The sequence below is a fragment of the Rhizoctonia solani genome, chromosome 14, assembly GCF_016906535.1.
Source record: "Rhizoctonia solani chromosome 14, complete sequence".
In the NCBI taxonomy this organism is placed as follows: Eukaryota; Fungi; Basidiomycota; class Agaricomycetes; order Cantharellales; family Ceratobasidiaceae; genus Rhizoctonia; species Rhizoctonia solani.
The window spans coordinates 900,997-914,532 of NC_057383.1; the positions used below are offsets into that span (position 1 = coordinate 900,997).

The 13,536-nt window shown below is 49.0% G+C and overlaps 4 protein-coding genes and 1 non-coding gene across 5 annotated transcripts; 3 read left to right on the forward strand and 2 right to left on the reverse strand.

Annotated features, from left to right (window-relative positions):
• Positions 1-576: 576 nt before the first annotated feature.
• On the reverse strand, positions 577-6,493 carry RhiXN_10912 (other/VPS15 protein kinase; the record flags this gene model as incomplete). The annotated part of the gene is made up of 20 exons (XM_043330727.1): positions 577-817; positions 870-1,446; positions 1,510-1,752; positions 1,805-1,953; positions 1,993-2,347; positions 2,394-3,106; positions 3,159-3,269; positions 3,316-3,488; positions 3,536-3,681; positions 3,731-3,874; positions 3,923-4,226; positions 4,274-4,510; positions 4,564-4,801; positions 4,845-4,924; positions 4,974-5,399; positions 5,449-5,853; positions 5,899-5,983; positions 6,050-6,155; positions 6,206-6,330; positions 6,396-6,493. The coding sequence occupies 20 exons, from the start codon at positions 6,491-6,493 to the stop codon at positions 577-579; spliced, it is 4,956 nt and encodes a 1,651-aa protein (XP_043186072.1).
• Positions 6,494-6,753: 260 nt separating this feature from the next.
• RhiXN_12451 lies at positions 6,754-6,837 on the forward strand. The gene has a single exon. It is a non-coding gene; the product is annotated as a tRNA-Gln (tRNA).
• A 329-nt stretch (positions 6,838-7,166) lies between these two features.
• On the reverse strand, positions 7,167-8,977 carry RhiXN_10913 (Zinc finger, C3HC4 type (RING finger) protein; the record flags this gene model as incomplete). The annotated part of the gene is made up of 3 exons (XM_043330728.1): positions 7,167-8,331; positions 8,378-8,466; positions 8,516-8,977. 3 exons carry the CDS (start codon positions 8,975-8,977, stop codon positions 7,167-7,169), a joined length of 1,716 nt encoding a protein of 571 aa, XP_043186073.1.
• A 174-nt stretch (positions 8,978-9,151) lies between these two features.
• RhiXN_10914 (Nucleosome assembly protein (NAP)) lies at positions 9,152-11,056 on the forward strand (the record flags this gene model as incomplete). The annotated part of the gene is made up of 9 exons (XM_043330729.1): positions 9,152-9,260; positions 9,314-9,427; positions 9,504-9,658; positions 9,734-10,062; positions 10,122-10,227; positions 10,280-10,397; positions 10,461-10,669; positions 10,806-10,892; positions 10,943-11,056. 9 exons carry the CDS (start codon positions 9,152-9,154, stop codon positions 11,054-11,056), a joined length of 1,341 nt encoding a protein of 446 aa, XP_043186074.1.
• Positions 11,057-11,502: 446 nt separating this feature from the next.
• Positions 11,503-12,998, forward strand: RhiXN_10915 (F-box-like protein; the record flags this gene model as incomplete). The annotated part of the gene is made up of 2 exons (XM_043330730.1): positions 11,503-12,878; positions 12,908-12,998. The coding sequence occupies 2 exons, from the start codon at positions 11,503-11,505 to the stop codon at positions 12,996-12,998; spliced, it is 1,467 nt and encodes a 488-aa protein (XP_043186075.1).
• Between the last annotated feature and the right edge of the window lie 538 nt (positions 12,999-13,536).

Here is a 13,536-nt window from a genome sequence, read left to right on the forward strand (position 1 = left end):
GGATGTTCAGCGAAGGTTTTCCCTCATTTGTGTGCTTAAAACTTTCCTTCCACCTTTGAATAGACCACCCCCTGCAACGACCGTAATATTGCTTACAACAGTTCATATCTATCTATCTCCCTTGTATATTTGCTCACTGAGTTTTTCCCGTGAGCGTAATTGGGCCCGAGTTGTTATTATCATACCACTCTAAGACACATGCGCTCTCAAGACGGTTATCGGAGTGTATGTACAACGGTATCAAGAGAAACGGTGCGAGGTTCTATTTCGACGGTCAAATGCTAAAATAGGACGACAAAAGACTATGTTCTTGCAGTAGAGTTGTCATCAAAGGATGTATTCCCATTAGTTCCAATAACAGGTCGATAACGACGTACCTACTTACATGAATAAGCAGGCACAGCCAAAGTTTGATGTATGAGTGCCGCTCACCACTTCCCAGTAAAATAAAGAGTCAAGGAGTTTTGTATTGATAACGATAAGAACATAACCTCAGAGTCCATAGAGAAGCCTAATCTGGTTTGCTAGTTATTAATACAATCATAAGCGCCGTCTCAAGTCGTATGCAGTCTCCCTCTATTCCATCTTAAAGACCTTCAGTGCGCCTGAAGCGTCTCCGCTAACTATACCTCCCTTGAAAGGCAAATCTACGCATGCCAAGGCGGTTATCGCGTCGGTATGTCCTTTCATCACAGTTTGATGATGTTGTGCTGTGAGGGTGCTTCTTGATTGACCACGATTTTGTGCAGGTGCAGCACTTGGATGAGGGAAAGTTACAGTATGGGTTACCACACCTTGAGGTTCAGGTGTATGAGTGCTAGTCGGTTGAGGATCAGATAGACCCGAGGACCCTAAGAAAGAGTGCTTACTGGTAGAATGGTGGCCCTTGTTCGGCATCCAGGCCGCTTAAAACAACTGACTTTTCGAGTTTGGACAAGTCCCACAAGTGAATTCGCCGCGCTTCGGTGCCAATTAGTAGCATCCCACCACGAGTTTTATCCTTGATTGTAGTGGTGGACGACTCTAATTCCTTCCTACTACCAAGCGAGGCTTGAGCGAGCGAGTTGTTGTCAGGCAGTGCCAACAGAGCGCGCACGTCAGGTCGCATCCATGCATGTACTGGGGCGTCTGGATCCACAACAATATCAGCGGGCAGCGAATCAGGCTCTTCTTTGGTCCTTTCCTGCGCCTTCTCTCGGGTACGTCGAGAGCGAATTAACTCGGCAATAGCGGAAGCCGCATCGGTTGAAGCCGAACGCCCTTCCTTGGTAGGTGTGCAGGGTTCGGGTGGCTGGCTGTTTTGTCCAGAGGTGTCATGTGTGTCGGCAATCGAAAATGTTTCCTCCAGAGTCGCCTTCTCTATGTCCCAAACTTCTAGGGTGACCGTTCCTTTGAGCCGTTCTGAAGCTGTTCGCGGAGCATTGGTGTTAGTGGTTTCGACCGCCACTATTACATGTCGAGTCCGTGATTTTGAAGGATATGATACAATTTGGTGGATGCCTCGCCTACTGCCGTCTGCAGCATTGGATGTTGTCCAACTCCGAAGGAGTAAGCCAAACCGGAGGTCCCAAAGGGTCAAGACGCCCGAAGTAGTCCCGGTGACAAGCCAGCTCTGCCTTTTGTCGAGACATGCGCAAGTGATAGGCCCAAAGTGCCGAGGGCTCTCTAAGACTCGAAGAACTCTCATAGTTCTAAGATCTAGAGCCACGATCGACGACAGATTGGTTGTATAGAGTAACGCTGGGCTGCCATCTATCTCATACTCAATGATCAATCAATCAAGACGTTATTCGTAAACACATACCGACATTGAAATATGCCATCCAAGTCACGTACTCCCCAAATTGATCGCAGCGGTGTTCTCGCACGCTTTGAAGTTTGCCATACTTAGGCAGCGAGCTGGATGCACTCACATGAACTCTCACAACGTGGAGACTCCCATCCCCTCCGGCGCTTGCAAAACAATGAGTGCCCTCGATAATGCATACACACGTCACGGGTGCATGATGTTGGGTATAGACATGTCGTGGCTTGGTTGTGACATTTCGCTCCAACCGCGCTGTGTCCCAGACCTTGACTGTGCGATCTTCCGAGCATGAAATAAAGAATACATGGTCGGGAGACACCGCAATGCCGTTGACACGACTGTCGTGAGCGTTCATGTGCGAGATCAATAAAGCATCAGCCCTGCGAGATCCATTCTCCCTTGAAGCTTGCGTCCCCCTGGGTACGTTGCGGCGTCGAATGGGCACTGATGAAACTTTGGGTCCGAAGTCTTGTATACCTTCGCGAATAGTGTCCATCTGCATTTGTTCAAGCAAATTGCTTACGTTGGTCCCTTGACTCTCTGGTGACATTTAGCAACCCATAAGTAGCTAGGGCATTGGACCTACCAAATGCGAGTCCGGATGGCCCAGCGGAGCGCAATTTAGGGCGCTGTTCGCCACGGACAGTTGATGCAGGAGAGGTTCGCCCAGACGCGGAGATGTCGCTTGATTTTAATGGCGCCTCCAATGTTCCCGTAGCCACAGTCCTGGTCGATACGATGCTGGCGGGTGCAGTCCCTCGCCCATCTTGTACGAGCTGTCTCAAATGCCTGCGGCGCATATCATTGTCTTGCGCGCCAGATAGAACAGAGACGGATTCTGATGGGCTTGAAGGAGCAAAGTCGAGAGTGGGAGTATCAGATGCTGGGTCCGTAGCTACCGGTGAATGAATGCCACTTCCGCTCGCAAGTGACGAATGCGAATCCTTTCGTCCAATTATACGTCCAGGGACTGCTAGGCCATGGGGCGATCCCTCAATTTGCCCCAAGTGCCGCCTTAAATCATCAATCGCAAACGGGCTACCCGACCGTGAGCTGGTATCTGTCCCTGCCCGATGGATGCCTCGAGGGGATAAAGGGTGATGGGGCCTCGGGGTCACATCTAGTGTTGACTTTCGACCCGGAGTACCGATAGGTGCGTAGACCGATGGCGTTTCGCTTATAGTTGCTCGAGTTCCAACAAAAACTGTTTGAGGCACCACACCAAGCTTCTGCAATTCGGCGACAGGTCCGTGAAGGACGTTAACCACTTCGCTCTCATCCTTATCACGGGCAGTAAAGCTACAGTCATAACGATGAGTATGATTTTGTAACGAGCAGCCTTGAAACCGACCTCTTAATTGTATTGGCCAACTTGAGAATGTAATCTCTTAGGGCGACAAGCTTCGCTTCTTCAATCGAAGTCATCCCTAACTGCTGAAGTTTCACGATCTGAGCTTCGTCTCTGTAACAGTGAGCCAATTGACAATACTGGATGATCTCACACTCACTCGTCACCCTTCGATCCAGGACGAGGCAATACGGCAGAATTCCTCATATTTGATACAAGATCTTTTGGAGATTCTTTATTAGATTTGAGTTTAGAGGTTTGGCCTCGCCAAAATGCGCTCTTATCACTTTTGATGGCCCAGCTAATCGCAGCCTCAAATATCTGCCGCGAGAGCTACAAATGCACTTAGTATGAATTCGTTGTGGCAATACCGTACTCACAGAAGGTTTCAGAGTGCTCAGGAGACTCTGCTCGGTGATTGCCCTGACATCTGCTCGCAGTGCTTGGCGAAGTCCCGGATACAATATGCACCAAACATCAGTGGGCGGCAGAAGCTTTGTTGAAGAGGCAATGAATGCAATAGCACCTTGGTTTCCTGTTAGATGGTCGTTCCGGCTACCTACCCCAGGACCTACCTTGCCTGACCCATATGCTCGGGTGATAGAGGAACGGAACAGTAGCACTAAGCAGTTCCCAGATACGCATCTTCTGGAATAGTCCCAATTCTGAAAGGCTCGTAAGCGACGAAAGTACTTTGTATACCACAGTTTCTTCCACATCTGCAGGTGTATTAGCTAATATAATTACCTTCCTGGCTCATTACTCACCCGAAAGGGCCTGAATCATCAATGGAAGGATATATTCCTCCAAACTACGAGCACCAACACACGCGGCAACTCCAACTATGCTATCAAAGAACGCGTAGCGCAATAACCAATCTCGGCCATTTAAGTAGGTGATCATATGGCTCAAGAGTACATCGTTAGTTTTTTGGCGACCAAAAAAGACACAGAGCGAAGAAATGTTGTGCAGAACAGCTCGTTTGACTGTACTCGCAGAGTCGACCAACGCGGTCGTGAGCACGTCTTGTACCGCCGAGTGAAGGTCTTGCAGACTGGCCTCATAAGGCATCTATCAAGGGGTTAACCAGGTGCCATACCAGTGCACACTATACTGACCTCAAAGGCCGTTTCATCGGTATCTTGGATATCGCTAAGCTTGAATGTTCCATGTGCCTTGAGGGCTTGACCAAGCTCCAAATACCTTGACGCTGCATCAGCGAGAGGAGCAATACATTGCGCGAATGTGCATCGGACAGATTCCTCTGAGTCCACAGCTAAGTGTCGGATATTGGGGAAGATATATTCCGGGAAGATAGATGTGTTGGAGGGTGTGATCACTGTGACTAGCATTAACTAACACCAGGACTTTAGCTGCCGAAGATCGCAGTCCAAGTATCGTAACCTACCACTTGAGTCATAGTTCTAATAGCAGCCGAGCGTACCACCGCGGCTTCGTCGTGTAACAGGTCAATAACATAAGGGATCAGCCTATCTAGTTTCGCCTCATCTGTTAAATGAACTGCAAGAGCCAGCAACAAATCAAGACCACGTAGTTTCGAACTCGGGATGACGCAGTTCCTAATGTTTGAGCAAACAAGTGAAAGGACAATGAGGGCAGGTCCATCTAGAAGGGGGTTAGAATGCCTTCCTGCCACCCGAGATGATTAATCAGCACTTGCCTTCGTACGCTGCGCGTTGATTAGCCAGTAAATCTCCTTGTAATCGGCTAACTCGTTTAGGGATGCTTAACTCGACGGGAAACATATCCTACTCATTGCTTCAGTAGATGATGTGCTAGACCGGATGTCATACGTACCCGGAAGGGCGTAGTACGAGTTCGAGAGACGACCTTATCTGGCCGCTTCTCGGACTCTTCGTTGGTCCTCTCCGCAATTAAATGGGGCTCCAACATTGCGAATTCGTTCCATAACTGGTCGATGCGGGAGTCTGACTCATTTGGGAGTGCGCTTTCATATGAGGTAGTTTCTACTCCAGTCGTCGTTGGCACAGTGGGAGTCGCCCCTAAACCAGGGGGCGAGGTGTGCATTTCTGGCGCATTAGGGGTATGCAATGGCTTGGCGTCAAAAACGGAGGGGCTAGATATTTCGTTTACTCCAGCCACGTATTCGTGTAAAAACGAGTAGAAAGATTCTGGAAATACGCTTCCACGGTATGTCTCTAAAGCAATTGCGAAACTTGGCCGAGCTTCAGGGTCAAGCGCGATCATACTCAGCACAAGCGCCTGTGGTGAGATCAGTCAAAATGATGGCTGCAGAATTAGAAGAGCGTACCTTTACTCCAGGGTCTTCCAGTCCAGCCAAATGAGTTTCAGCATTGATTTCCTTGTCTCGATATTTATAGAGCTGGGCCAGAGTGAATGTAGGCGTTCCCTCAGTGAATAGCTCAGCGATCACGCAGCCCATACTAAAGACGTCCATTGCCTCCGTGACATCAAAATCCCGCTGAATCTGACGTTCTCTTTCTGCTTTTTCAATTGAAATGTCAGATCCTGCTGCGTAAAAACGCTCGGGGGCAATATAGCATGTACGACGCCCAGAGGAGTCGAAAAATAGGGCAAAATCCGAGGGATCATCCTCGGGAAGGTATGTGGGCTTGCTAGACGCGAAATCGGTGATATAAATCCAATTATAAGAGGTAACCAGTACGTTTTCGGATTTGATATCTCCATGGGGAGCCTATCACCTTATTAGAATTTTAGACATGATATCAAGTCAACTTACCCCTCGTGCATGAGCGTCTTTCATTCCACACAGGAGTTGAAATGCAATCCATTTCTTCTCTATTGGGCTCAGGAATGGCCGAGTGCTATCCAATAATATTAGTTGATTGCCAGCTTAGTTTCGCAAGAGGACTTGCCTGATTCGGTCGTACAGATTGCTGGCAAGCCATTGCCTTATCACATAGCCAGCTTTATCCGATTCAACAAACGCTTGATAGGTATAAACGTTTGGTATATCGGCCAGTTTGTCCCTAAAGCCTGTGATAATACATCAATGAAGTCTGACAAGGACCAACTGGGATACATACTTCTCAGCCTTGCCTTGTGGTCACGAAGCGTTAAATCCGCGCTGGGTTTGATGAATACCTTGATGACAAGCGGTCCATTTCTATGACGCCCTCGAACGGTTTTCAAGAATCGCGCCGAACCTACACTAACGCCACACAATGGATGGTCAGCGGCTTGAGAAACAAGAGAAAGACCATATATAGTACATACCTCTTCTCGTAAACAATGTCAGGTCCGAGCTCACTCACATAGCTATCGAGAGCCCCTCCGGGCCGGTTGTTGAATTGGCCAGATACACTATTTCCCATGGCCCACTGGACGGAACGGATGGTCGGGTGGTGGAGGCGCGCTATGTGCACGTGATTACCCCATAACTTGATCGAACCGCTATGAACTGATAATATGTGTACGCGAGACAGACTGCGATCGGAGAGTCCAACTATGATAAGTATATAGGTCTCACGTTGTCGGGCTCATAAATGCTTGGCGGTGATCTTGAATGCATATCGACGGCTCAGCCAGTACTGACGCCAAGCGACTATAGTTTTGCTTCATTAGAGATGAACAAGGCTTCGTAGTGTAGCGGTTATCACTCAAGATTTTGAGCTTACCTCGCCTTCTTGTAACCCCGGTTCGAATCCGGGCGAGGCCTCGCTTTTTGCTCGACATTAAAAGTAGCAAAATGCCATTTGAACTGCATATAACAATGACCAGGCGGGACGCGCAAATTTTTGCAAAGGATAATTCAAGTTTGTTATCGGTCCAGAGAGGGACATATTGCGCCGACGGTTACGTTCATTGATCATTTATGCCCATTGATATTGTACAAATGTATTGTGCAGAAGAAACCCGTTACAGAATCCACTATAAAAAGCGACTACAGGATTGGAACCGCATAGTATATTCATCGAAAAAATTATATACCACAGCATAGCCTTAATACCGTCTACGAACCGAAAATACGGTGCATGCACCCGTTGCTTAATCGCTAAAGTACTCAGACTCTGAACCGTCCTCGGGAGACATGACCCGCCGTCTGGATAAACTCCGACCTCGAGGAGGCTCTCCTTCGTCACGACTCCATCCTCCCCATCGTTCAGCAGCAGATCGTCTGCCTGCAACCCGTACCGGCGGCTCGTCATCATCGTCATCGTCTGAAACTATATCGATAACAACGTTGGGATTCACGCTGGCCTCGTCTTCTTCGTCATCGTCTTCGTCGTCGGCTTCTTCGGCCGTTTCAGGTAAAGTCTCGGTTTCGGCAGAACGACCACGACGGCCACGACCAGGGAGGAAGTCGTCTTCTTCTTCATCGTCTTCGTCGTCATCGCTCAGGTCAGAGCTGGAATGTGAACGTGAACGCGAATATGAATGGACCGGGGCTGGGGCTGGGGCTGGGGCTGGGGACGATCGGAACCCGCGAGCACTGTGGTACCCCGTGTCTTCCTGTTCATCTTCCGAATCCGAGCCCGCATAATGGTGAAAGTATGCGGCAGGAGGTGGGCGCGGAAGCTCCGAATCGTCGATGAATGAATCGTCCTCGTCGTCATCCTCATCATACGACTCGTATACTCGGCCGCGAGGAGGGTAATCAAAGACAGGAGCCACTTCATCCCCGTAGACACTCAAACCACTGCCAGCATTGCTTCCCTCGTCACCATAAAGGGTACCCCCGTACAAGCTTCCTCCGCCATTATATATGCTCCTCGGTTCGTCGTCGAAAACGCTGACACTGCCGTCGTCGCTCCCAAAGGCGGTATCCCCGCTCGCGTCTGAGAACGCGAGCCCACAGCCTACGCATTCTCCATCCCAGATTTCGTAGAAACAGGCTGGGCAGCGACGAACGCCGTCCTCATCGTCGCGCATAGCACGAGGGGGTGGGGGTCGGAATATATCGCCCCAAGGATCTGCCGGTGCATCGCTATTCGAAAGGGATGGAACGGGAGGTTGAGGGTGAAGAGTAGCGACGACCCCTCCGAGGCCGTACACCTCGACTGGGCGAGAGATCACTAGTCCTCGGCAGTGTGGGCAAGTTTTGCGTTTTGGTCTCGGTCGCTCGTCTGGGTGGTCGGCAGCACCTGGGGGTGGAGAGGTAAACCAGCTAATCAAACATCCTTGGCATGCCATGTGACCACACGGTACGACTCTAAAAAAAGTTCAGAAAAGAGAGTCGCTGCAGACTTTGGGCTTACACAAATGGCTTCCATAATGGATCAAGACAGACAGGACAATGGACAGAATTTTGCACAGTCTCGATGGTGCTCTCGTGGCGAGAAATGATCTAGTCAAGGATGTGAATAAAGATGGGCAAACATTGGTAGATCACGAACCTGATCCTTCTGTTCAAGCTGGCTACGCAAACGGTCAATTTCTTCTTGCAATTCCTGTTCTTTGATATTGACAATGGGTGTCTCTGGTATCGGAACGTCTTTTGGAGAGGCCGGAGAGGAGCCATGAACTGTGGAAGCAATTTCTAGAATAGATGTATCTAACTGGATCTGTGAAAGCGCCGCGTTTGCCAGAGCGCCTTGTTTGGAGGTGCCGATAAACAAGTCGTCGGCTGCCTGGGCAAGAGACATCAGAGTTCTTTTTGGTGTTTTTTCTCTCCACTTTCCCTTGAGCCAGGAGGCACGGGTTCTGTCTCTGAGTCTGTTGACTTCGTCGTTTGAGTGGTTGGTGGGAAGAGGCGACTCGCCACCGTTTCGTGCACGCTTTTCAGGGCCATCAGTACGGTCTTCAGACGGAATGCGGGGTCGCTTTGCCTTGGACTTTCTGTTTCGTGCTGCCGGCATCGTAGCAGGCCCGCGCCAGTATAACAGAAGTGGTCGTGAACAAACTAATGGCGACCATTACATAATACCTGCTTGCGTAATCCCACCAAGCGCCGATGAGATTTGCTAATCAGGTGGGTTTGACCGCGTCGCCCTGTGCCGCACTTGGATTCATTTTCGTTCATCGACCACGCCATGTCCAACTCGGGTGCTCGAGACATTGCTGGGGCCGGGGGTGCCTCTCAAAGCAAGACGGCCCCAACTCCAGTCAACACTCCCCTGAACAACGCTCCTATTTCCCAGGGTGAGCATATATTCCCATTGTGGAGCCGTCGGTGGCTTATGCGTCGCGTATAGGCCTTTCTCGCCCTACGGTCCCGGAGACCATCGATGAAGATGCGGATATGGCCGACGACGTTGAGGAGGGTGCTGCCGACCCAACCGCTCAGGCAATCTATAACCTTGTTTCGGGTGCGTGTGATATTAATTTTGTAGTCGATTGGGGAGATTAACCTGGGAAATTTTCGCAAACCCTATCCATGCATAGGCCGCCTCGCTGGTCTCGTCGGCCGGTCATCCGGATATGTAGAAAGCTTGCCCCCATCGGTCAAGCGTCGCGTCGAGGGGCTCAAGGGGGTTCAGGACAAACAAACCGAGCTAGAAGCGAAACTGAAACGCGAAATGTTCGAGCTTGAGAAGAAGGTGCGTGTTTTCGTCATTTTTTGGAAATTTTCAACGAGCCTTAAACGCGCTTTGTTTTTTTTTTTGGCGCTATAGTACCTTGAATTATACACGCCACTTTATGAACGGCGTCGGGCTATCCTGGCTGGAGATGCGGAACCCACAGATGAGGAAGTGGCAGCCGGTGAAGCCATCACGGCCGAGGACAAGGAGGAAGAGGAGGATGAAGATGACGAACTTGCCCAGTCCTTGGCCAAGCTTTCGACCAAGAAACGCAAGGAAGAGCCAGAAGAGGTCAAGGAGCCTGATACCCCAACAAAGGGCATTCCTCAATTCTGGCTTACCGCTCTCAGAAATCACATCGAGCTTCAACAGTTGATTACCGAACGCGATGAAGAGGCACTCGCTAGTCTGATAGACGTCAAGTAAGTACAACAATGATACCATCACCCTCTATGCTCATTGCTGATGAAACGCCGAATAGATTGGAGTATATCACCGAGCCGGCTCTAGGATATAAGCTTACCTTTGTGTTTGAAGAGAATTCGTTCTTCGAGAACAAGGAATTGACCAAGAGCTATTATTACCAGGTCAGTCTCTCGCAATTTCACGGATACTGTTTTAACGATAGTATCCCAACAGAAAGAGCTTGGTTATGGTGGAGAATACATGTACGCGCGAGCAGAGGGCACAAAGATCAAATGGAAAGAAGAGAAGGATCTCACCAAGACTGTCGAGATCAAGAAGCAGCGCAACAAGAGTGGGGCCCAGTTCAATTTCATTTATATGCGCATACAGCTTATTTTTACTTTGTCATAAACAGACACAAACCGTACCCGCCTCGTCCGTCGTACCCAGGCCGTTCCATCCTTCTTTGATTTCTTCTCCCCTCCTGTTCCCCCTTCATCCGATCCTGAGTTGATCGAGGCTGGGTTCGCTGTCGACGGCGACGAGCTTGAAGAGAAGGAGCTCGAAGAACTTGAAGAAAAGTTGGAATTGGATTATCAACTTGGAGAAGATTTCAAGGAAAAGGTAAGTTTTCGCTCTATTCATTTTGTTGTTTTGGTTGGGAATGTATTGGATGGGATGAATACCCGGTTTCCTTATCCAACTATCCTCTATTTCGCACCATTGACCTCACCACGTTACTAAATACTCTTTCATATAGATTATTCCTCGTGCTGTCGACTTTTTTACCGGCAAAGCGCTACGCTTTGAGCCCCAGTTTTCAGACGTGGAAGAAGAAGAGTCAGATGTAAGATTTATCTCCCAGGCTGGCGAATCTCCTCTAATATCTTCTCGCAGGAGGACGAAGACGAGGACGACAGTGACTCGGACGCCGGCCAGCCTCGACGTGCGCCCGCTGCTCCCAAGAAGAAGGGCGAAGCAGAAAAGGCCGAAGAGTGCAAGAACCAGTAATTCTGATGCTTACATGTATGGCTCCTTACTGAAAGAGTTTCCTGTCGTATAACGGGGGAGAAATAGTGGGCTCATTTCTGCATATGTGAATCAGTATCTATTGGAAGATGTTCACATTAATGGGAAAGAGTTTCTGAAGAATATTTGTGTTGGGTTCTACTTGTCTGTACTCGGGTGGATCATTGTGGTCGTCTTGGAGTGTATTTCCAGTAAAATGTTTATCTTTCATGTTTCAAGCTGTGGTTTTCTACATTTAATTGAGGTTCGTAATCTCCTATGGGCGCGCGAGACAATGGGAGGAATCATTTTTTCATTAGAAATGGGTCAAGTAAACGCCCAGCGGCTTGTAGATTCCTTTTTCGTTGCGTTCGAATCCACCCATAATCTACTACGTTCCAATCCTGATCCTACCCCACTAAGTACATCTACCGAGCGTTTTCCCAAAGATGATCGACGAACTTAGGAGTGCAAGCAACCGACTTCGAGCAGCACTCGATCACTACGTCCGTATCTGTTCCCAAGTCCAAGACGTCTGTTTACAAGGGCTTGACCCAGAAAACGTGACCTCTGACTATATTGAGCAAGTCGACCGGGAACTAGGTCTTATTGAGTCCTATGACGTGAAAATGCAGCTTGCCAAAACGGCAATCAAGGTCACCCGTAATTACGCGCTCGACGCCGTTCCTATCAACCGTTTCCCGATTGAACTTCTTGGGCGCATATTCGAAATGGCTCGCGACGTCGAGCCCCGTTGCATAGACGAAGTGGTTCTCGTTTGTTCCCGGTGGCGCAATATTGCTCTCGCTATTCCTTCACTTTGGACCCGCATCGATCTACACCCCTCGTTATGTAAATCGTTTTACCCTTCGCTCAACCGCGCTCAATCACATATCTCCCGCTCGAGTACGCTACCGCTAGATATTCACATTTCGGCCTTGCCGGAACCGAGTCCGAATGGCTTATGTACAACGGAGGGATACCATGAAAACTCGATGGTGGGCTTATGCGCAGTTGCTGCACCCCGTGTGGGATCTTTGGAGCTCAACTTGCAGGAATTCAACCTCAACGATTTGTCGAATGCAAATTATCCCGCAATCGCTAGCCTCTTTTTGAAGTGCAGCCCTGGTTCGTTCACTAAGATCGTTACTTCTTGCGGATTTTTTGGATTTTTTGTCCCGGATCGCGAGCAGACGAACGCCGGAATGTGGACAATGAAACTACCGGTAGAGCATGCCCATCTTGAAACTGTATTGGCCTCTGTAAACGTATTGGACCTGACTGGGCTCTATCCCCCTTGGACAAGTCGGGCGTACCATGACCTTGTCGAGCTGCGGTTAACTGGCTCATCTGTAGGTCAGAGTTCGATCCCCGAGTGGCAGCTCATCAACATTCTCAAGTCCAGTCCCAAACTCCGTGTTTTGTTGAGTAACATAAATGTTACTTCTCGAATAGCAGAATATTTGGATGTCTCCGTATCCCTTCCCGATCTTGAGATGTTACAAGTTGATGCTGAGCCGGTTCAGGAGAACAAGTTTGGGCACCTTGAATTAGTCAGGTTTATTGTGCCCGGCCCCCGGCCACTGAACTTGGTCTTGCAGTGTGCCGACATGCAGCTCTCAGAATCGTCCTGGGAACACACTAAGGCGTTTCTTGAGCGCGCAAACGTAGAGAAGCTTTATTTGGACTCGGTCCGTCATCCTCTTAGCATACTCCCCTCAACCCCTCACCTCAAGACCTTGATTTTGGCACATTGCATGTCTTTCCCCTTGGACCAGCCAGAACCTGTTGAAACTTCTGGCCAACAAGACGCTGACTCAACTATGTACCCCCGACTAAACCTCTGTGCTGTAGTAGACAGCCCATTGTCGTTGAACGAATTCAAGCCTTTAGCCCAGCATTGCAGAGTCCGCTCTCTGAGAGTTTATCGAAACCGCTTTTATAGGGACATTCAAACTGACAGGCAAGAAATTGATACAGAAACTGTCATGAGGGAACTTTCAGAAGCGTGTCCAGACATCAAGATTGCACATGACGTACAGATAGCCTTACGGTTTGGGGACCTTGCATTCAATTATGACTTTTGCGTAAGTAATAACATTTAACTTTCGTTCTGGCTCTGATTCTGACTTATTACTGACAACCAGTGATAAAAATTTGTCAATGATTCCTGCCTAATTATTTATTGTGTGGCCTCTTGTTTGTGTACACGGATGCCTCAGCATGAGTTTTACAACGTTGCAATGTAGACCAGATATTATTGTATTGTTGGCCTTTCGTGACCTTCTACTGGGAAGAGATCGAGGTAGCCCGCGGTGTACTATAATACCATTTAGATTTAACCCAGTTGATTGCTTTTTTCGGCCTGGCTAGAGAGGATAATGGGAGTGCACATACTTTGCTCTTTTGGTCGTTTAAGTACACGAAAAATAAAAGCATGTATAGCAGGAACTTAACTATCGTCAGCGTACAATCTACCTCTT